The 24,190-nt window shown below is 42.9% G+C and overlaps 1 protein-coding gene across 1 annotated transcript in view; it reads left to right on the forward strand.

Moving 5' to 3' along the window:
* The window catches only part of opn7b (opsin 7, group member b), a 48,824-nt gene extending 32,283 nt beyond the window's left edge, over nucleotides 1–16,541 (forward strand). Inside the window, 6 exon segments of the mRNA XM_042707607.1 lie at nucleotides 821–829; nucleotides 1,948–2,075; nucleotides 13,766–14,100; nucleotides 15,982–16,269; nucleotides 16,271–16,365; nucleotides 16,367–16,541. Of these exon segments, the coding sequence (XP_042563541.1) occupies nucleotides 821–829; nucleotides 1,948–2,075; nucleotides 13,766–14,100; nucleotides 15,982–16,269; nucleotides 16,271–16,365; nucleotides 16,367–16,475 (964 nt within the window). The 3' untranslated portion in view covers nucleotides 16,476–16,541.
* The last annotated feature ends 7,649 nt before the right edge of the window (nucleotides 16,542–24,190 follow it).

The following is a 24,190-nucleotide window of genomic DNA, read 5'->3' on the forward strand; positions in this document are numbered from 1 at the left end:
GCTCTCTAGTTTATCTCTTTACCTTTGCCATTCCGTTACCTCTGCTTTTTACCACAGGTAACTCTCTGTAGTTTATCTCTTTACTTTCACCATCCCATCCCCTCTGCTTTTTACCACAGGTAACTCTCTCTAGTTTCTGTTATTCCAGATGTTAGATTGGAGAATGTCAGTACTGATTATTACATATCACAGCCAGTGACTCTCAATGGATAATTGCTATATCTACACAGGGATTCTTTTCGCTCTTCAAAACTGTAATGTGTTCCATGATATGAGCTCCTTGCCTAAATCGATTGCTGTGTCACTTGAATTGGATCGCATAATGAGTTCACCGCTAGTTTCATCCAACCTTGCTGGGTGGCTACGTCTTGAAAATTGTCGATTTGTGGAGTTATTTATGAGAATTGATGGGAAGTAATATGCTATTATGAGAATTGATTGATGAGGGCTAATATGAAATTATTCATAGTATTACTCAAAAACTTGACTTGTGAAAAATATTGGAAAATAAGCATAAGCTTAAATAGTATTGTCATGCAAAGACACCAGAAACGATGTGACACACGAAAAGCAGAACACAATAAAAAACATGTTCATCCAGTCAGAATGGATGCCCAGGGAGCTCAATGGTTAGGTCAGCTGATGGCTTGATTGTTATTGTAGATGACACTCTGAGGGCAGTCGATGCTGTCAGTGTGGCGTAAGATATCTATTTGCTTACTTGTCTAGAGAGTGTGTGAGAATCGATCTGTCTGCATCACCACTCCACCAAAGCGAGAGAGTAACTGACAAAATCGGTGTGTTTGGTAATGGAATACAGAGCAAAAATGTCCACTTGTTCGGGTGAAGGTTAAATATTAGCTTCTCAAACACAATCAGATTATAGGGAAGTGTGTGTGTGTGTGTGTGTATGTGTGTGTGTGCGTGTGCATGTGCGTGTGTGTGTGTGTTTCTATGGTATACTGTGTTCGTCTAACTCAACTGGTAGAGTAAGGTGTTAATTACACCAAGGTCATGGGTTGTCCCCTAGGGAACACACACTGTTACGCAACTCTCTTTTCTTAGCGCTAAATTAAAAGCTTTAACAAAAGAGTTAAATGAAGAGGAAAGTGAAATTGATCCCCTCAATTCATTTTGCATTCTCCGACAGACAATAATCAACGCCGTGAGGCTAAATGTTAATCGGCGCTTTAATACTTTCCCCAATAACCAACCTCTCGAGTGCTGTTTACCGATATTGAATTACAGAATCATCACAAGGAGGCTAGCGATCCTCTAATGATATAATAATGCAAAGCAAAGTCAATAAAGAACGTACCATTTGCACAGTTATGAAGACTGATATTTGTTTACCCTAGCCACACATGTATCACTGGTTGCCTTTCTATTCCAATCAGTCTGGATGTTGACACCCATACAGTGATATCACTGGCGTTATCATCAAAGCTTTCCTCAAAGGAATCTCCATACAGTAGACATGGGAGACATAAGGGCTGGAAGAATGATAAAAAGAGACCTTAATAATGAACTGAAGATATATGTAAATAGGCAGATAGACAGACCGATACGTAGATAGATAGATAGATAGATAGATAGATAGATAAATAGATGGATAGATAGATAGATATATAGATAGATGGATGGATAGATGAATTGCCATCAAAAAGGTGCTTCATACTTAAGGCCACCCTCAGGATGACAGTCCTTCTTACTAGGTAATCTGTCATATCTGTTATGGAGGCATTAGCCACTCAGGTTAGAGAAACAGAGAATGCCACGGCAGTCTACCTGCTGCAAGGATCACAAATATCTATGAGTGTTACGTGACTTGTGTTCCGCCTTGTCTTTCCTCTTTCCTTCGTTCCTCTTCTGCCGCTCCCCCCCCCCCTCTCTCTCTCTCTCTCCCTTCTCTCTCTCTCTCTCTCTCTCTTATTTCCCCTGTTGTAGGTGGCTGTTTACTGAGCCCATGTGTATGGTCTATGCCTTCTGTGGTGTCTTCTTTGGCCTGTGCAGTCTGACCAACCTGACTGTCCTCTCATCCGTGTGCTGGCTCAAAATCTGCTGCCCCAACTACGGTATGACGCCATTCCACATCAGCTTCTCAGTGTGTGGATAAACTTCATACTACTATTATTATTATTATTATTATTATTATTATGACATACCAAAGATTCATGTTTGTGTTTGTTGACAAGAAATAGTTCAAAACATGAACTGCATATTTGCACGCAAGAATAAAAAAACATCCATTCTCCATTGGTTCACTGCTGTTGGTACAAATGACAGTTTGGCCACTTTGCGAACATGGAATAGTGAACTGAAATTTCCCGTTCAGTTTGTAAGGAAATAAAAGCACTGATTTACATTTACATTTAGCAGACGCTTTTATCCAAAGCGACTTACATATGTGCGACTTACAATGTATACACATTTTACATTTACACTGATGGCACACTGCACATCAGGAGCAATTAGGGGTTCAGTGTCTTGCTCAAGGACACTTCTACAGGGAATCAAACTAGCAACCTCCTGATTACTAAACGACTTCTCTACCTCCTGTACCACTGTCGCCCCCAGTGTAGTTCTAGGCTTCTGTTTGTGTTCGCACGGATGAGGCACAGACATTCACTGTTCTAAAGTCTTCACTGTGAGCATTCCCGAAATGGAGCATGAGGGAGTTTAACACAACACACACGATTCAAAATATACAAAGCAAGTTGAGGAGGGGAAACAAGTATTGGGAAATTTAAAAAGGTATTAATCCGAAGTAATGAATTCCCACTATTGACGCGGCAGCAGGGAATACCCATGAAAAAAGCTTTGTTCTAGTCTTAAAACTAGGAGATCAGACAAACTCAATAAATCTCTGCAGACCCCAGCCAGCTCCCCTGGGGTGAGTGTGTGGGGGAAAAAAAAAAAAACACACACACACACACAAGCAGGAGAAGTGAAGGAGAGAGCGATCACGCTCAGAGGAAAACATGGAAAAGAAGAGAGGACAGAGAAGAAGAAAACCAGAAAGGTATAGCAGGAAGAAGAAGAGAATAAAAAAGAGGATGAAGAAGAATGGAGAAAATGGAGACAGAAGATGGAGGCGCATCACCTACAGCTCAGATTGTTGTTCCCTTCCTTCCCTCCTTCCTGGGCTTTTTCTGTCTTTTCTCTAAAGAGGGCTGGGGGGGGATGATGATGAAGGTGTTGTGTGTGTGTGTGTGCGTGTGTGTGTGTGTGTGTGTGTGTGTGCGTGTGCGTGCGTGTGTGTGTGTGTGTGTGTGTGTGTGTGTGTGTCTGTCTGTCTGTCTGTCTGTCTGTCTGTCTGTGTGTGTGTGTGTGTGTGTGTGTGTGTGTGTGTGTGTGTGTGTGTGTCTGTCTGTCTGTCTGTCTGTCTGTCTGTCTGTGTGTGTGTGTGTGCATGTGCGTGTGTGTGTGTGTGTGTGTGTGTGAGAGAGAGAGGTGTACAGCAGCAGTGAGCAGAGCGGATTTGAATAATTGCTGAGATGCGACTGCAGAAGTGAAGCCACTAATGAGAGGGATTAGTCACCGTGCCACTCTGAGCTGCCAGTGGTTGCGTAACGCCCCTTACACACATGTATGCACAAACACACGCTCACACACGCATACACACTCACACACACACACACATGTATACACAAACACACCCTCACACACGCATACACACTCACACACACATGCATGCACACACACACACACACAGACGTGCGCACATGCATACACAGTCATACCATCCACACTCACAAGCACACACACACATACACATGCACACACACACACACACCTTAATGAGAGAAACCAGCTGAAGATTGATCTCTCTCTCTCACACCTGTTAAGTTAACATGATTGAAATCCGCGAGGACAGTGATTGCGATCTGTGAAAATCTGTGAGCCACCCCCAATGCCCCCCCCCCACACACACACACACACACACACAAAGACAACACCTGCAACTAACCCGCAGAATATTGAAACAGCGTTGACTAGTATAAGTGCAACACAGACATAGTGAGCCAAACAGTCTCTCACTCCCACTGCACAGCAGTCTGTTGGGCTTGTGATTATTATTCTATGCTACTAGGAGTGAAAATATAGACATATCAATAGGCTGAGGCACCTGATTTTTTTTTTTTAGTTTATGTGAATAAAACTGAATAAAAAAAAAAAGAAGGCAGTCAACGTTTTGTAATTAGCTTGACTCAAGGTGTCATTCAAGGTCATGCTTTTTTCATAAGCTTGTTTTGTTTTCCTTTTTAAACAGTCAAGTGTCAAGTGTAAATAAAGTAATTATAGTCATGAAACATGTTGAACCATAGTTATCTTGTGATATGCTGTTGTTGTCTGTCTGTGGTAATCAAGAACACTAATTGGCATAGGTGATTTAGCATGAGGGGAGTTGGTGTAGTTGTTATTTGTGGGTTTTTTTGGAAGAGGGATTAAAATGAATAAAACAGTTGAATGCCTCAGAGAGAGAGAGAGAGAGAGAGAGAGAGAGAATGTGTGTGTGTGATAGAGAGAGAGTTTGTGATGGAGAGAGAGAGGTTTCTTTCAAGCTATCATCTTTGATATGCAAATGAACACAAATAATGATGTGTTTACATGAGCTGGCCACAAAGAACCCTGATTACTAACACTTGGGCACATACACACAGACACACAAACACACACAGACACACATAAACACTAACACACATACTCACACACACAAATGCACACTTACAAACGATCTCGATCATACGTGTGAGCACTCAGAGCATATCAGCTTCTTTCTGTTCATAAGAAATATCTCTTAACGTCTGATCAGTATCTGACAGCACCGAACATAACACACACCCTTTAAACCTGGCAGGGGCTCTGTACAGAAACATGGTCACATTCAGACTAATTTCCCTGTTTTATGTTCAGTGCTAGAGAGGCTCAGAACCCCCATCTGGAGCCCCTCTTACTAAGGGTAACGTAGCGGCAGACGGCCGTCCTTAGCCATGGCTGATCTTTATCACTGCAGATTAGGATGGCTCATAGTATTTGTGTGTGGGGGCTAAACAGGCAGAAAGGGCTTGTGGCAGGTTTGTGTGATCAGGAGTGCTGGGATCATTATGTGTGGACATAGACTTTTGCATTCTAACCTTTCTGGATTGGTGTGTTCTTTGAGATTAACTGCAAATCTATCTATTTTTGCTATTATACAGTATGCATTTGAAGTGAAATGGCATGTGCTTTACAGGGGGATGACCCCAGTTATCTTCATCCTGCTTAAAATTCTGTAAGCTAACAGTTGGGACAATGGAATTCAATCTTAGTTTTTCATCCGTGAACAGCATTTATTGCCTCTTTTCACAAAGCTGTTATTTAATGTTTCCCAACTGCACTGCCTTTAAAATACCTCTTAAAGTAAATTGCACGCGGCATAAAATTGCATCCCTCCACCATAACCACTTGATCTATGGAGTGTGTTTATCACTGTGCTACGGGAATACATTCTATGGCAGAATGTGCACTTACATAAAACATGAAAGCAAGGTGGTTGTGTATCCAATTAGAAGGAAGGTTACCCTTGTTAACCTATCATATAAAACCCATTCCCCTACACACCATGTCACTATTACTCATTCTACAGAAGTCTTTATTTACTGAAGAGAGAACAGTAAGTTTGAGAGTTGAAATAATGGATTTAGAGGAGTATCTTCAACAGCTACATACAGACAATGAGAGGTGTGTGGATCTTGTGTCAGACACTCCTCCAACTGGAGATATGGATGATGGCCTGCCCAGGTGGCAAATTTCGACCTATCAGTCTTCTTAATGTGTTCCTTAGTGTGGTAGCAAGAAGGTTGGTCTCCGCTCCGAAGGCAAATGGTTTGACATATTTGTCCGTGCAGAAAGCAGGAATCCCAGGTTTTTCTGGATGTTTGGAACATAGTAGCATGATCTTCTAATTCAGGCAGCAAAGACAGAAGGTAGAGACATCTGTTTGGTGTTTTTGGATCTCACAAATGCCTTTGGATCAGTGCTTCACAGTCTGTTGTGGAAGGCATTCAGTTACTTTCTTACAGTCCCTGAGAAGATTTCATCAATAGTCAGGGCATATTTTGAGGATATATCTTCTCAGGGACTGCAAGTTAACTACACCACATCCATTTGGTATCCTGGCTGGATGTACCATTTCACCATTTGCTTTAGCAATGGAGGTACTTATAAGGGCATCTAAATGGGTTATTGGTGTTAACTGGATGTTGCCGGTAACCTCCCATCTGAGCTGATATGGAAGACATGACGACGCTGACAATGCTCCATGTACCCATCGGCTGTCAGCTAAGTTGAATTAAAGTCTGAAATGGGCAAGGATGAAAGTGAAACCTAGCAAATGTAGAAGTGTTTCGATGAGTAAGGGAAAACTGGTGAAAGAGAGGTTTTATATTGATAGTGAGGTAATTGAGGAGGAGTTAAAATGGGCTTAGACCAACCTGGAGATGACTTTGTCCCAGTCTAAGGATCCAGTAGTCAAGGACACTGCTCCAATGGTTAACGGGAAGAAGTGGAATTCACGAGAAGCAGTTCAATATTCCAAGGCACATGACAGCATAGGGATGCCATTGGGCAGGTGCAGAGTGGAAGAGCAGGGTTTCGGCTCGGTAACAGTTGGAAAGCATGGGGTAAGGCTACGTTGCTGAACAAGAGGCAAATGGTAACTAGCTTTGTTTGCAACCAAGAAGAGGAAACTAGCCGAGCAGCAGCAGCTTCTGAAGCAAAGCAAGGGCATTAGATGAACTGGCATGATGTCGAGACGAGGAAGATCAGCTAGAGAGATCTTTGGGCTATGGACGCTAACTGCATTAAAGTCATTGTTGGAGCCAGTAATGATGTCCTCCCAACTTTGCACCTTAGTCAGTGGGTTGGTGAGGACAGAAGCTGCAAGTTGTGTTTGGGAGTTGGCTCATTGGAACATATCATATCTGGGTGTAAAACTAACCTGACCAGGTTTGCTACACGTGGAGACATAATCAAGTTTTGAAATGTGTGAGTCTGTTGGAGCATAAACGAGTTAATGACAGGGACAGTAGAATTTATTTTGTGCAAGAGTGGACACCAGGCACGTACAAACACTACTGGTAAGTGGGGCCCAGTGCGCGATTGGGGATTTGCTGGCTTATGTCAGAAGACAAATGCTAGATCCACAGTGTATTGTGACTGCTATGAGACCAGACATGGTGTTGTATTCTGAGTGTGAGTGCATTGTTTACTTTATTGAGTTAACGCTGAAATATGTGGAACTGCCAGCGGAAGCAAGGGATAAAGTTTGTAAGCGCACACAAGACCAGTGTAGGTAGATGTTAGAGGCGTTGTAGTTAAATCAACCACAACAACTCTGTTGGATTTTGGTTTTCGAGGACAGTCACTTAAAGGAGCTTTAAAGCAGTTGTCTGAGGCTGCTGAAAAAGCTAGCCAGTGGTTGTGGCTGAGGCGTGTGCCGACCACTTAAGTTTGTGAATTAACCCTAAACCCTTAAGACACCGAGATATGTGAAATCTTATCTCTGTTTTTGTGTCTGGTAGTGGCATGTATCCATCATGAGTATGAAGGGGGGTGGGTCTGGGATGCCAGTTGAGCCTTCTGAAGGTGTTGTGGGCCTAATTCAACAAAACACTGATGAAGGAAGGTGCCTGTTTGAAAACCCCAGTGAAATGCTCACAAATGCAGCTTTGTTGTTGTTGTTGTACTATACTGTTCTATGGTTGGGCAGACATGTTGAGGAGTTGTAGGCTATAGACTGTACTGTGAAGGACAGCCTTTCCAGGTACAATATGTGGCGCGTGTTGCAGCAGTCACCAGCAAATTTTGCCTTGTTGTTGTATCCTGCTGCTCAGGATCTATGGTTGGGCAGTTGTTATATTGGTTAGGTTAGGTTGTTGGGTATGAGTACTTGCATGTGGCAGTGAGAGGATTGGCCACCTTGAGTAGTCTCCAACAAATAGCACAAGGAATTTAAGATCTTTTACTGTGTTTAAATCAAATTAAAAACTACATGTAGAGGACCAGGATTTGTTTCAATTTAGGTGGGTTTTACCAGAAGGATCTGGAAATGTGTAATTTGGCTGAGTCTACAGCTATAAATTCATGCCAATTTTCAGAGCTTGAAAAATCCGATTAGACACCATCAGCCAAGAGATGTTCCTGACACAATGAAGATCTCCAAACGGGTCTCTGTAGAATTTCCCAGAGCCAAAGCCGATAACGCTCCTTACCTTTCTCCTTAAATCCCTTCTGTTCCCACTCACCCTTCTCTCTACCGCACACACAATTACCTATCCCCATCCTCATCCCAGGGGCGAGCTGACAGTCTCATCCAGGAAAGCGGCATCCAGCAGTGGATTATGCCTGCCCTTTGGCGCCTGCTCCCTGCCCGGTCCCCCATGTTAATCCTGTCGACAGAACCATGCCTGGAACTCACTATTCTATTACCCTGAGGGGCATCCTTGGTTTTCTACCTTACATGTTATGTACCGGCGGGATAATGGGACTAGATTGGCTGACAGAGAGATTATGGAGCTGAGAGAAAGACATTGAGTCTCTTAGCCTCCAGAGGCTTGACCCCATTTTGAGAGGGTGGCTGGAGATGCCTCCCTCCTCCTTCTTAAGGATATAAATCATGAGGTATTTACATGCAGGGTGACTACGAGGGGTCGAACCCATGATTCAAGAGAGAATGTCACTGACATTAGGGGGAGGGCGGTGAGCATGGCGAATACACAGATTCATACACACACACGCACACACACACACACACACACACACACACACACACACACACACACACACACACACACACACACTCATAATCAATTGAAAGAGGGAGCTGGCCATTTAAAAGGGTAATCAAAGAACAAGTCCTCAGGGAGATTCACAGAAAGAGAGAGACTGCACTAAGCTATTGTGTGGAGGACAGTGGGTACTATTCTCTCCTGATGGAAGCTTGAAGGTGATGAGGTAATGTAGCATAGTCCCCAAGTTTCTCATGTGTCTCTCTGTCAGAGCTCGCAAAGTGGGGCTGTAGCAATGATGGGAAATGACTGACCATAACGAGCTGTCATTCAAGGCCAAAAGAGGGGGTGGGGACTGTGTTTATAAAGAGGTTATACATGTGGGTGTGTAGGTGTCTGTGAGTGTCTATAAGTTGAGAGAGGGTTGTACTGTAGCTCAAACTGGCAATTCTTGTGAACACTGGCACCTTATACTTATACTGGTTGGTACCACTAGGTGGAGCTCTAGGGACTGGTACTTACCAGTTAGTGCCTCTGGTACTTTGCACTTATTAGTGGTTAGTACCACTAGGATGAGCTCCTGGTACTTACCGTCACTGCCAGTCAGTGCCACTGACTCATGGTTAGTACCGCCAGGTGCAGCTCCAGGGACTGGTAATTATTAACAGGATAGATGTGAGATGTAGATCTCCATTAAGGAGGGAGATGGGCCAATATGCACCACAGTCAGTGGAATCTCTACCCTCTTTGGGTATGATAGTGATAATAGCATCTCCCCATGATGGGACAAGCTTCTTTGTTTTTCAACATACAGTTATGCATGTAATAACAGGGGGGATAGTAAATCTTTAAATGTTTTATAAAACTCATTAGTATAGCCATCCGGGCCTGGGGTCTTACTATTTTTAAGGTTTGAAATTACTTCTTAAAATTCTAAGGGCACTATAGGCAAGTCCAACGTTTCCTTTGCATCATCAGATAGTTGTGTTAAATTGATTTGGTCTAGAACGTTTTTTTTATCTCATCGTCACAAGTGGACACCAACGCTTATAAAAATCTACAAAGGCTTCTAAAATGTGTTCTGGTTCTGTCACAAATTTTCTTGGGTTATCGGTTCTAATTTTCATTACCACTCGAGAGGACTGCTGCTTCCTTAGCTTAAATGCCAGTAAACGGCTCGCCCTTGCTCCATGTTCATAGTATCTTTGCATGGTAATATCCCTCTGCTTTTTCAGAAAGTAAGGTGTCTAGTGTCATACATGTCTCTATTAGGGGTCTCAATGTATCTTGAGAGTATGTGGTTTTGTGTTGTTGTTCAAGAGCCTCTATTTTGATATCTAGTTTTCTACGCTCAGATTCTTTTTCTTTCTTTTTAGTCACTGGAAAAAGCCATAATACGGCCCCTCAAGTAAGCCTTAAGCTGAGACATTACACAATTCATGTCACCACCCGTAATGAAACCCCACACTGTAAACCTGAACAAGTTCAGAGTACTTAAAACTTTTGATGTAACCGATTACATAATAAAATTTGAGTACATATATTATTATTTTTAAGTAAACTTAACTTAAAAATGATACAACAGCTATACTGATTTATTTTGTTATCGTTTTCGTAATTTTTAAGTTCTCTGAACTTATATTCAAATATTTTTATACTTAAATCTTTTAACCTCTATGTACTAAATTATTTTCACTCAACAACACAAAATAAAATTAAGTTTTAAGCCTTAAAAATCAAGTTCAGTGCACTTAATATTGGTGAAACAGTTCAACTTAATAAGCTTACTTTTTTTGAAGTTAACTCTGCTTGATTATTCTGAGTAGGTAATACTTAAATAGCTAACTTTTTTAAGTGAGCACTACTTATTTTCAATTATTGACTACATATACTGTGTCACCACCCGTAATGAAACCCCAGTACTTCTGTGTGGGTCATCTTTGTGTGGAGCATAAATATTACACAGGGAAATATGAATACTCTCTCTTACTCCATTTAGCAATATATATCTTCCCTGTGCATCTTTGTATTTGGAGATATGTATGTGTAAAATTTGAACTCCTATGTATCAATATAGCTATGCCTCTTGTTCTCCCTGATGTGTGGGATGAGAAATAAACTTCGTCAGCCCATTTTTTATCATGCTCAGCATCAGAAAGATGGGTTTCCTGCAACAGCAACAGCAATCCCACAGCCAAGCTGTTTTAAGTGGCAGAGAATTGTCTTTTTCTTTACAGCGCTATGAAGGCCATTTACATTATAACTAATTAACTTAACCCCCATCAAAGTGAGTGAGAATCTGAGAGATGTTAGATTTCAGCTAGGGCATAGGGGAGTGGTTGGACAGCAGATGGAATACAAATGGTCTGACTGTACATTTACTGCATTGCCGGAACAAAAACAAAAAGTTTTGTAAGTAAGTAACTAAAAAGCTGGGTTAAATAACTCCACAAACTAGGCTACGAAACATAACATACTAGTTGAGTTGACTCACGAGTAGGCCACTGTCTACTGTTGAAACAATCTCACCAAGTCGGTTGAGAAATCCTTCCATGGCGCGAAACAAGTTGCGGTCCAACTCTCAAGTTGCGCTCTCCACTCTTCACGTTGGCTGCTGTCCATCCCATGCCATGCAGATCTTTCCCGAGTCGCTCCCCTTCAGATAGCGCTGCCGAAAGTTTTTTCAGCATCGCAGGGTACGGAATTTGTTTGGCCTTCAGCTGCTTCTCAATACCGGCATACTCCCTACTCGGTGGGCAGGTTTAAAATCGTATGGAGAAACTGTTCCATCCATTTAACTATCTCCCTCTTCCAACTCCCATATCCCATGATCCCATATATTCTCTTCTTTGTGCATTTTCCAACGCATCGCACCTAGTCTCCATTTGTCTATCTTTATGTAGAAGAAAGGAGAGCAGCTGTGTATCTTAGTGAGCTCACTTGAGATTCTTCCCATTAGTCCACGAACAGCCTGGTCTATGCTCGTCACTTTCAAGTTCAAGAGTTTGTCAAGTGCTTCATTGACCTCTTGTCGAAACGTCCTCAGTTCTGTGATAATGGTAACGTTCGTGTCAGGGGTTTGTTCAGCCATTGGCCTCGCATTACTAGCATCAGCTGTGGCAAGCTCCTTCGTGGCACTGCTTTCTCCTTCAAAATATTTAGATTTTTCTCCATCTGTTGCTTTTGTTGTTCTTACTTTGCGTTGATTATGTGCCATGATGATACTATTGATCGGTTTAGCGAAAATAAAGGGACATTGGTTTAAATAATGTGGATTTAGTGAATGTGGATTCGTTTTTGGGACACAAGAGCTCCTCAAGAGCTCCTCAAGTGGCCATTGGGTTTGTGATGTCACTGGAACTCGCTATCAAATCATTTCAGCAGGAAAACTTCCTGAAACTGGTCATTGACCACAGGGGCATTAGCAATTGCCACAGAAAAACAGTAGCTCTGTCCCTGTTGTTCTGGCAGGCATTATCAGGATATAATTTAAATTATTTCAAATTTAAAACTTTTGTAGTCTGATTATAGTCTACTTTGAGTCGTTTCTTTACATTACAGTCTAATAACAGACAGGAATCAGTAAATGCTCAGTGCTATGCAAATTATATCTCTGTAAAAACAATCAATTTAGAGTCTTAAGTTACTACCCCCCTCCACCCCCCACCCCCAGTGGTTGAAGCTAGTGAAATTAAACTGGTTAAATGGGGATCTCAATGCTCGCCCAACTGATTCCACTTCACACACACTGAACTTGCCGTGAATCAATTATCGCCGCGGAGAAGCTTCCTCTCTTGTGGTGATTCCCTACCCTTATGCCAACCGAGCCCTTCAAAGAGCTTACGGGAAATCATGGTTTGAAACACAAACATAAAAGCCAGGGATTAAGGCTGTTTGGAGGCATAAAGCTACTTTGTGCAATGCCTTCCTTTTATCTTATGTCTTTGACATGACAAGAGGGCTGGGTGACAGTGAGAGGCTCGCTGTGTGTTAATTTACTGGTATTGTTCGTCCCACAACATAAATGCATTCTGTCTTATCTCATTCAGTTTGTATTGAAGTAGTATTGATATTTGTGACCGCCCAAATGTGCGATGCCAGCCAGAGACAGGGACGAATACCCCCACCCTTTATTCCCCTCCTTCCATTGGATAAACCCTGTCTGAAACTAGGCTCTGAACCATACTCCCTGGAGACTGAGAATAATTATATTGTATAAAACGGAGACATTTGAAGTCCCATGGTGACTGAACACCGAGATGGTTAGGGGGTGGGTAGATGAGTTGAGAGATGTGTGTGTGTGTGTGTGTGTGTAGGGGGGGTGGGGGTGGGATTACATAATATCTTATTTTTTCCTCCTCTGGTTGAGTGATGGTCCCTGCTGGAACATGTGACCCAACCCTGTAACTCCGCATGGGGGAGGTCGCATCTAAATGTGTGTGGAAAATTAACCCGCCATCACGCTCAGCGCTTTCATCTTCCTTGAGCTTCCTCACTCTCTCCCAGCCTGACAGAAAGAGGCTTGGATTTTGCCTGAATGCTAACACTGAAATGGGAAACTACAGTTAGCAGGGGAAAAAAATAACAGATTTTCCTAGGCAGAGAAGTGGAACACATGTGTGTACGTTTACATTCCTATCGCCTCTAGTAATAATACCTAGATAGCAGTGCAAAAAAAAGCCTTCACGCACTACAAGATTGGACACGTGTGAGGGCTTTGATCTCCACGGCAACCCATAATAAGTAACGGCCGATCTGGTTTTGATCCGACCAATCAGGAGCAGAGTCACCTGCTTTCTGGGTAACAATGAAGATCAAAGCACAAAGTCGTTTCAATCTTACAGTGTGTCTGAATGCTCAAAACACACACCCACACACTAGAAATCCCCCTCATTCTTGTTAATGTATACCTCACGTTCCACCTCTCTCTCTTCCCTCCCTCACTCCCCTTTCCCTGCTCTCTCTTTCTTCCATCCATCCATCCCCCTTTCCAGGCAGCAAGTTCTCACCGCGGTACGCTTGCCTCCTGGTGTTATGCTCGTGGTGCTATGCGCTGATCTTCGCCGTGGGGCCCGCGACCGGGTGGGGGGAGTATGGCCCTGAGCCCTACGGCACGGCCTGCTGCATCAACTGGCATCTACCACACACCAACAAGACGGCGATGAGCTACATCATCTGCCTCTTCCTCTTCTGCTACATAGTGCCCTGCTCCGTCATCTTCCTCTCTTACCTCTTCATCCTGCTGACGGTGCGCGGCGCCCAAAAGGCTGTGCAGCAACACGTCTCACCCCAGAACAAGATCACCAACGCCCAGACGCTTATCGTCAAGGTAGGGGAGAGGGCACAGAGAGAGAAAGAGAGAGAGAGAGAGAGAGAGAGAGAGAATGTGTGTCTGTGTGTGTTATGAGTGGGGTCACCCTTCATTTGGATGGTCCCCTGTGGACTATCTATAGATGTTCAGATTATAAAGAAACTATCAATTTTAGGTTAGGGTGAGGGATTGGGTTTGGTTAAGGTGATGCTCAGTGAATAATTACAAAGACTGAATTCAAATTTCAACAAACCATCTGTAAAGTCGGTGTAGGTGGACTATCCAAATTGATAGCAGGCACCAGTATCCTTGATGGGTTGGTCATTGTGCGCACCAACTGTGACGGCAACACTTTTTATGCTCACACTTGAGCCATTCTTGACTGGCTGCAGTCTTCCCCTGAACGATAGGTATCACTACCGAGAAAAATACCATGTAAACCGCTGGAAGGTACGCGCCAACTTAGAGTAAATAATAGAGGGAACAGTTCTGTATCACCAGTATTCATTTGTGGATTAACTGTGGAAGCAGCGATAAGAAGAGGTAATGGTGCTAAAGTGAAATAGCTTATGTGACACGACAGTTGTATCTCCGATGTTCATTTGTGGATTTAACTGGATAGGTTTCTGTTTAGTGCTTGTGTTTACTGCTAGTCGCCAGCAAAACTATTACATAACATTATCTAGGTTAACCAGTTGTTATGGTAACAAAATATGCTCTGGGCTGGATTATGGAATCATGTCTTTTCATCAGGAAAAGACTTTACTTGTGAGCACAGCCTAAATGCAATCTTTTGACTCCCAGGTCTTCATCAGGCAAGACGGTAATGTTAGTAAACCACACGAACATCTCGTATTTTCCAATTGTTGTAGTAATTTTCCTCCATGTGTTCTGTGCCATCTGTGAATCCCTATGCTCCCACATTGATAGATCATAGAGAGGTAGCTGTAGAGGAGTACGCCATGCACTGCAAGTTAAAAAAACTTTGAGGTACGAGACCAGCCGAAATGGCAACAAATGCAGCACGCACCAGCCGAAATAACATCACTTTTGTTGCGCGCCGCCATACAAAAGGATGGAAACGGCAACTATAAATCCCCCTTAAGTGCCACTGCACAGTCTGGTTGGGTTATATCTAATAACAGTACACTCATGGTCAAGGTAGGGGTTGGGGGTGCACAGAGAAAGTGTGTGTGTGTTTTTGTGTGTTGTGAACTTGTTGATTGGATGTTTATGTAGAGTAAGTCCCACCACACAATCTGATTGGGTAGAAAAGCATGCAATATGTGCTGTTATATGTGATAACAGTACACTCATTGCCAAGCTGGGAGAGAAAGCAGCATGTTAATGGAATGTTTGCATTGTCTGACTGTTTTAAAAGCATTCTTGGCAATTTTTACTGTTAAATCTGATAATCTTTCCCACATCTTTCCCACACTAGTCAGTGCTGGCAGCATTTCACTGCTTACACAACAAGCATCATTTCTTTATTTGTAATCAGCTTTATTTTATTGAATAGCAACAAACCACTTGATTTTAAATACCCAATATTTACAAACTGACTTGAAATGTTGGTTCTTTGCTTTGATTTTGTTCTTGACTTTTCAAGACCCTCTTTTAAAACTCAGTGGAATATTTCAGGTCATGAGATGTGATTACCATCTTGCACAATCAAATCACTGCCCACTTATGTTTTGGTAAATTATTTAATTGAAGTTATTGCACTGTGACTGACTTTTACTCGTTTGAAGATACATTTGGGTAATGAAATAGAGCTAAGGAAACACTGTCAATGTTTTGTAATATTTGGACATTTGTATTAGGACCATAATCAATGTGAAACACCCTAACCATGCCTGAATCCTGACTTCTACTACCCTGTCTCTTGTCTCTGCGCAGCTCTCCGTGGCGGTGTGCATTGGCTTCCTGATGGCGTGGAGTCCTTACGCACTGGTCTCCATGTGGGCAGCGTTCTGCAGCTCAGATGATATCCCCCCCATAGCGTTTGCGGTGGCGGCCATCTGTGCCAAGTCCTCCACCCTCTATAACCCTATGGTCTACTTGATATTCAAGCCCAACTTCCGCAGACTCGTATGCCGGGACGCTACTCTCTGTTGCCATGTCATGTGCCATTGCCTGGGCCCGCCCGAACCAGCCCCGAAGGAATCGTGCGAGTTGTCGCGGCGCCAAGGGGATCAAGGAGGACGGCAACTCCACACGGCAGTCCAACGGGCTGCCTGAGACGCATGTGGCCTGCAGGCACTGCCCCGAGGGCAATGCCGGGCCAATGCCTGGACGTCACACCACTCAGGACTGCCCGGATCCTCACCGGCTCCATCAACCGCGAGATGGCAGTCAGCCAGCTTTCCAACGACCACAGCGACTTCCTGTAGCGCTGGAGAGAGGGCTTGTGGGATATGGGAAAAGGTGTGAGGGTGGGGGGGGGGGGTTGGCAGGGAGAAGCCTGGTGAGGTGGTGGATATGAAGAAAGAGGTGCTGAAGTGCTCAGCTGGGAGGAGTAAGACAAAGAAGACTGATCATCAACTATCAAAGAGCCTTTTTAGAGGATCTCTTCATTCTGCCTCAAAACGAACAAGGAAAAAAAAACATGAAAAAAATCCTGAACAGCCTCAAAAACACAGGTCTTATACAGGTCAGACAAATGCCTCAAATTACTTTTTGTTACTGCCAAATGTGAAAAACTCTTTTTTTTTCAAAAAATTACACAAACACAATCAAAAAGTGGACCAACTATGACAGGAGGAGGAGTGCTCTTACAAAGAGCAAGCAACTGGCTGGACCAGACATGCATGTTTCTCTTCTGTAGGGGACAGGACTGGGCTGGGGGGGCAGGGTGGTGTGGGGGGGTGACTATATATGACGCTGGGGGGGTTATAAGTAATATATACTAACGTAAGCCGCCACCAGGCTGCCAAGCTGTGGTGCCATAATCCCAAAACAAGCTCTTTCCTGTCTTCTCTCCTTCACCCTGTCCCTCATATCTTTAGTGATGTCTCACAGCGGACTCCTCTTTTCTCTTTCTCTATCTTTCTCTCTCTGTCTCTCTCTCTGTCTCCCACAGGGTCTGTCTGCTGCCTATGCATGATCCGATAATTCTCTGCACGAGAGGAGACAGGAGAGCAACCCGCAGTGAATTGTAAATTCAGTCAAAAACCAAACAAGCTGTTTTTCTCCCCTCTCACAATCTGTGCTGTTCCTCTTGAAACGTTTCATCAACCCTTTAACCAGGAGATACAGCAAAGAGCGGCAGACTAATGAAATGTATACAGGAATATATAGAATTGTGTAGGTATGGAGCAATACATTTTGTTTATGTGTCAAATCTTAGTAATGACATTTGCAGTGGGAGATTTTTGTCCCCAAAATGTCTGCAATGCAGCAGTTATGCAGCTATACTATGTTGCATTTAAAAAATAAAAAATAAACAACACCCAGGGAAGCTAGGGTAGTCTCTCATGAGAGTAACCCCCTGCCGTGACATATCCAAATACTACAAAAATAATTCCTTCAGGACTATGTGCGGTTGACTCTGGGTCTGTGCCATCTCTCGGTGTGGATGGACAACGTGAACTAAGAGTTTCCCTGCAGAGCGGGACAACGCTGCTGGCTTAGAAGAAAAGGAAGAAGGGGTTAATGGGACAAATTAATCAACATAATCTGGCCATGAGCAGGAAGTGTTCTTTTTCTTCTCCTGATTTCATTAGGCAGCGGTGGTCCCAATCTTCCGACCGCTGTCGATGGTGTTACCCCTGCTGATAGGGCCGGGGGGAGATCGACTGGTTGATGGAGCTTGCAGAGTGAAGCTTAATCTTAATGTACGGGCACTAGTCATGCTTTCCGACGCTTCATGCTTAGTGGGTATGCCAGTCAATATCCCCCCAGTGCCCGGTACAATCACAGCCTCAAAAGAAAGAAGCCTCAACTGAATTTAACTCAGAGACTAGGCCTCAACGTCCTCTTAAAGAGTTAAGATCGGGGGGAGGTCGGCGGGAGTGTGGCACACGGTGATACGATGAGGTGGGTTAGTGTACAGTACTGTACGGGCCACAGGTTATTCTATAACATTGTTTTTGTCCTCATGAATGCCACTTGCTTTCTGTCACTGTGAAGAAAGAAGGGGGCTTCCATTCGTTCATCTTCACAGAATGAAACAAGAATTTTGATTATACTTTGAAACTAGTAATCAAAGCATGTATGCTGTTCTATACCTAAACAAATCATGTATGCAGTTTTCAAAGGCAAATTGCAAAATGCATCTATGAAAAAATATAAATTTGTATTTAGAAAACCATGCAGTACAGCCAGAGAACCAACCTGTTGGGATAAATTCAGTCAGTAAAAGGGTAAACGCAGGAGGGCAAGGTCAAAATAAAAACAGCATTTTGCAAAGGAAAACATATTTAAAAGTCTCCATTTCCATTTAAATGGCATTTTAAAAATAGCACAGTGTATGACATTACAAATGCATCACTGAACCATTCACCTAGGTTAAACATCTCATATGTCAATACGAAAACGCATATTGTATAAATTCCACACATTTTTATTACGGTTGCAAATTGTACAGAACATTACCTTGCATATCTAGCAAATCAGGTTCACTTGTTGGTTCAGGTACATTTTCTAGTCCCCCTGGCTTCAGCTGTCTATAGATACAGAAACAGGCATCCATTGAGCGTGTAAATTGGCCTTTGTCCCAACACGTCTAACCAAAACAGTGTCAAAACAATGAAAATCCACGAAACAAAGAAACTGTCGGTACACCACCACCAATCTACATCCTATTTCCTCCCTCCACCATGCTCTTGCAGTATGCATGTGCAAATGAAACCGTATGTACATGCATTAGATTGCTCACACATGTTCTCGAATGTATATTAATATGTATCACTATACTGTCCTCAGGGAATTAACTCCAACCATTCGATGGATATGAAAGCAAACATTGGACATTGGCACGGCAATCTTTACAGTGTGTGTGTGTGAATGCATGCAGAAGGAGAGAGGAGAGAGAGAGAGAGAGAGAGAGAGAGAGAGAGAGAGAATGTGTGTTTTGTGTGCTGCTGGAGGCTAGGTCTTTTTTTTTCTTTCTCTCTCTCCTCCCTACTGTGAGGAAGTAGATGCTTGCTGTTTTCTAACGGAGCATCCAGGGAGATGGAGAGGTTAGAAACAGCAACACCTGCCAACATCTTTTAAACATTATTCCCAGGGGAAATGGGCTGATGAAAACTGAACAAAGTGATCGGCCACCAGGCTTGTCCAAAAGAGGGGGAGAAATAATCATTCAGTGAAGCCAGGTTCTCAGGCAAATCTTGCTCTTTTTTTTTACAGCAAAAAAAATTGACTTCATTTTGTTCCATTTTGGTTAGACTACCTTTATACTGTGAATACTCACTACTGACAGTCACGACTGCACTGTCAAGTTCAACATGAGACTGGACTCGCACAGCAGAGTGCAATATCCAACAAACACAGTTTCAGTAACCAAGAACAATCTATATTCTCTGTTTACATGTGTGCAGGATTCCAAAAGTGTGTACAGACGAGGTGAGTACTGAGAGAACTAAATCCATAAACAAAACAAGGGCGTTTCCATTTCCATAGCAATTATAAGTATGCAAAATACCTATGCAGCTCCACAATCATATCAGTTTTATACTGCGTAGGAAGCAGAGCGAAGCACCTCCTCAACTCACTCTGGTCTCTTATTATTCACCTCTGTCTTGTGGAATCTTTGACATAACAACACTTCTATATTATTACATTGTTATACAATGTTATTAACATGTTAGTATCTATTTATTATCATATGAGTCACTAAATGGTATTTTACCCCAGTCGCATAGAGTGGTGATACTAGGAGCAGTACTGTGTTACTGCCTAGAGGGAACAAGAAGATTGTTTGAAGTTTTAATGCTGGTAACGCACATATATTGCGTCAGTCATTGAGAGAGGGGTCATTTTGGCTGGGTTGTTTTTTGGGACAAGTGGTGTCAGTGGATTGCTGGATAGCCTTAGAGATACCTTCGACTGGACGTACCGTTCACAAGCCATATTTTTTGTCTTTTTAGATTTCAAAGCTACATTCATAAGGACTGTTTGATCTTTGTTGGTCGTTCAACCAGCAATTGTGGCATTCGTTTTTTTTGTGACTACATGACTTCCATGTGACTCTGCCTCAATGTATATATAAAACTGAAAAGTATTTATGGATGTATTTATGATTCAAAGTTTAAATACACTTGTCTGTTATATGAGATGATTTTATTGGGCCCAATGTAAGCTACAAAACATATTTATGTGAAATCATGTGTGTATGCCAAAAAAATTGCCATGCATTTGTTTAAAAAAGTCATGCTTTTAGAACCTTTAGAGAGACATGATATTTTTTCTTATTGCTTATTTGAAAATGTTTTGCCACTTTGTGTGCAGACATTCACCCGGGGAAGTACTCCAATGAGCTATGTGAATTATTTTCATTGCTTGATGTTGAAAGAAATTGTTCAAGTGGATGTGTAATCTTAGTAATTGTGATTTGTGCAACAACAACAACAACAAAAAAGAAATCCTCACTGCTTCAACACCACTCTCTGTGCATGCTATCATCAGTTTGTTTTTGAAGAATACAGGAGTGAGACAGCCAAACCATATTGCACTGACAGTCACTATTTTAAATGTCCATTAAAAGCCGATTGCTTCCAGAAAGCTGCCCTGCAAAATAAGAATCACTTCCCTTCCAGAGACAAACCCAAAGGGCCCTGAAGTCCATCTGATTGCATAAGTCCTTCTTCAGAGGCACTCGATACAGGCAATTCCACAAAAATTGAATGTATGTATATGCAACACATGGACATATCTGAACCTGAATATATATTTTACACGAGAAAGAGATATATTGTTACAGCCAAATTATTCTAAAAGCTTTTATATTTTGATAGAATTAGTGCAAGACGTTATAGAGGAGAATATAGAACATAAGGAAGGGTTTCAACAAATTGACTTCAAATAAACAGATTTAAAATTTGACATTTCAATTTGGTTATGTAACAGCATCACCCGTTGCATAACAGTTTTTGCATTTCTGGGGTGGTGTAATGACAAAAAGGTATAGAGAACCATATTTGAAATCTCTTCCTTGTTCATGTGCAATACTCCATCAAATGAGGTTGGAGCTTGGTCTGATTGATGCATGTGATCTGGGACAGATGACAGAGCCCAACAGAAGCTTCATCCACTAATCTCGTTGCATTTAGCTCCTTTGCCATCATGTGAAAGGATTGTGGATGACACTTCATCTAGAGTTTCTGTTTCCCCGTCTCCTTCGTTGGGGAAACCACAGTTTTAGCACAGATCCTCACAGGAAGTTAAGCAACCTGTTTTTGGCAGTACTCCAACTTAGCGCCTGTCTATCTACTCCAGTGTCGAAACCACTGTTCCAGCACATATCCTCACAGGAAGCTCAGAAACATTTGTCCGTACTTCCACTTTGTCAAGCAAGTAGGCACCCGCCATTAACACTGGGAGAGGCTTGTTAAGTTGCTTCTGAGAAATCCATACATCTTCCTGACATTTATAATGAACCTGTCTGACAGAACCACTTGTGGGGTAGATTTTCGGGGTGATGTTGCAAACCAGACAAATAACTATGAAACAGGTGATACAAGTGTGCATCGGTGCAACACTGTAGATGTGGCATGCAGCACATCAAAGTTGATTTAATGAAATTAAATTCATATGTTACAAATAATTTCAAGTCATTTTTTTATTGTTGTTGTTTTTAGTCTAACATGTTTGTGAAGTTTACCGTGAAAATATGGAGTCCATCTGAAATGTTGGGAATCTGACAATCTCACAGTGGAAACTTCCCACCGGCAAGAGGGGAGGAGAAGAGAGTTTGTACCCGTGGGTGCCCAGGTGTTTGTTCTGAACATGTGCTCCACAACGCTTCCAGCATTGAGCTGATCTTATTCCTGGAGAGAGGCCATATCTCTCTCCTCTTGTCCAGATGCCACCATCCTCCATATGCTCACATGAACACACAGCCACTGGCTCACTTAGACAAAGCAAATTCCCCCGTCTGACACACAAGCACGCACACACACACACACACACACAGACACACAGACACACATACACACACACACACACACACACACACACACACACACACAGAGACACATACACGCACACACACACACACATACACACACACAATCTCTGTCACACACGCACACACACACACATGGTCATACACACGTGCGCATACTGAACACACACACACACACACACACACCCCTCCATGTATAAATCACTGTACATTTCATCTACCTTACATGTAGCTACAGTGGCAGAATTTTCATAAGTCACTCCATGTGCTGTCAAATAACCTTGAAGAATAATAATAAAAAATATATATATGAAAAAATTTAATTTATGGATACAATTATGCTGCTCAGTGTTCCGGCTCTTTCTCTGCCTGACTCAGCAAGTTTGCGCCAGTCTGGCATGAGGTGGAGGGACTTCATCCCAGCCTGTGGCCACACTAAGTGCTTCATACTTCACTTGTGTTTTAAAAACGAGACCAGGGCAGAGGGGGTGATTGAGCGTCGACAGCACAGAAGCAAACCACAACATGACACGAGTGATTCACATGGGGTTCGCCACTGACACGTCAGGCCACTCGTTAAACTAGTACTACTGTCTACGGCACCATGAGTGTGGACTCGCATTTGATTCGACTGAAAGATAATGAAAGAGACAGCAGTTTTATTGTAGGGATGATTTAGACATCCTGAATTTACACATCTCTTGAAATACAAACACAAAAATAGAAAACAAAATAACATGTTTGCTTAACATTAATCATTGTGATGGCTGGGCCATTTTTGTTTTGAATCATTGTGCATTATAACCCCTTATAACCCCTGCATTACTCTACTGGCTTTACCAAGCTTGTACTACAACAAATGAAACTGCTTCAATGATATTGAGTGCTGCTTGAAACAGCAACACAGCTGAGCTCAGTGTCTCCCATTTCTTTACTGCACTCAACATAAAGTAAGATGGTTACGAGTTTTTGTCAATGTCTGTCCTGACTTACAGTAATGCTTAGAATATTCTAGCTTTTCCATATCATACCACTTCCCATGTATGTAAGTTTTTCATGTTCTCTTTCTCTTTTTCATTTTGGTTTTGGATCATCATTCCTTGGAGATTATAAAAATGCAGTGCACTGCTTTTCTCCTTGACACTGATGCAGTCTTTTCTACAAAAAATGAAATGTACCCCTGACATTTTATTACAACACCTACGAATCCCTCTATCTACGGAGCCCTGTATGCTTCAGATTTGCACATGTCATGTTGCATCAGTGTAGAATGCACAATCCTGGCACGTGAGCAGTTTTTCCTTTTTAGAAACGTAATTAGATTTTCTACATCCTTTCTGTGAACATGGAAATAAATCTCCCTTGTGTCTTTCTCTCCTCTTTCTTTCGCGAAGAGATGGACCTGCATGGCTGCCTCAGCGCACATAGAATGGGGGGGGGGGGGGGGGGGGGGCAGAGGAGTGGAATTAGCGTTTCGTAGCCATCCGATTCTGCCAAGGCGGGTTCAATCTCGCTCTGCCGTGCCGATGTTTTTTGTAAGCCCTCTCCTTGGCACACCTCGAGCAGCACAGCGCATAAGTGCTTTCAGATTAACTTCAACGGAGCGCTCTTACATAAACAGACGGACGCGGTCCGACTCGCTCACCTTCAAACCCACGTGCGCAGTCCGATCGCTCCCCGCCGTGAGAAACCTCGCGTCCGTCCTCGCCAGGGCCGGAAAGGATGCGCTGGCGAGCGGTGCGGGACCTCCGGGCGCCCAATGCTGATGCCAGGCCTGGCCGAGCACGGGCATGTGGTGAGCAGAGAGGGCTCGTCGTGTCAGTGCCCGACCCCTGGTCTCCCCGGCAGTATCGTGCCCCTGGGAGGGCAGAGAGAGGGCAGAGGGAGAGCTTGTGGTCGGCGAGTGGAAATGCTTTGTGGCTCAGATGCGTAGCTGTGGGGAGTTGCCATAACCTATTACCCTTGGGTCATTATGAACCA

The sequence above is a fragment of the Clupea harengus genome, chromosome 4 (genome assembly GCF_900700415.2).
Source record: "Clupea harengus chromosome 4, Ch_v2.0.2, whole genome shotgun sequence".
Taxonomy (NCBI): domain Eukaryota; kingdom Metazoa; phylum Chordata; class Actinopteri; order Clupeiformes; family Clupeidae; genus Clupea; species Clupea harengus.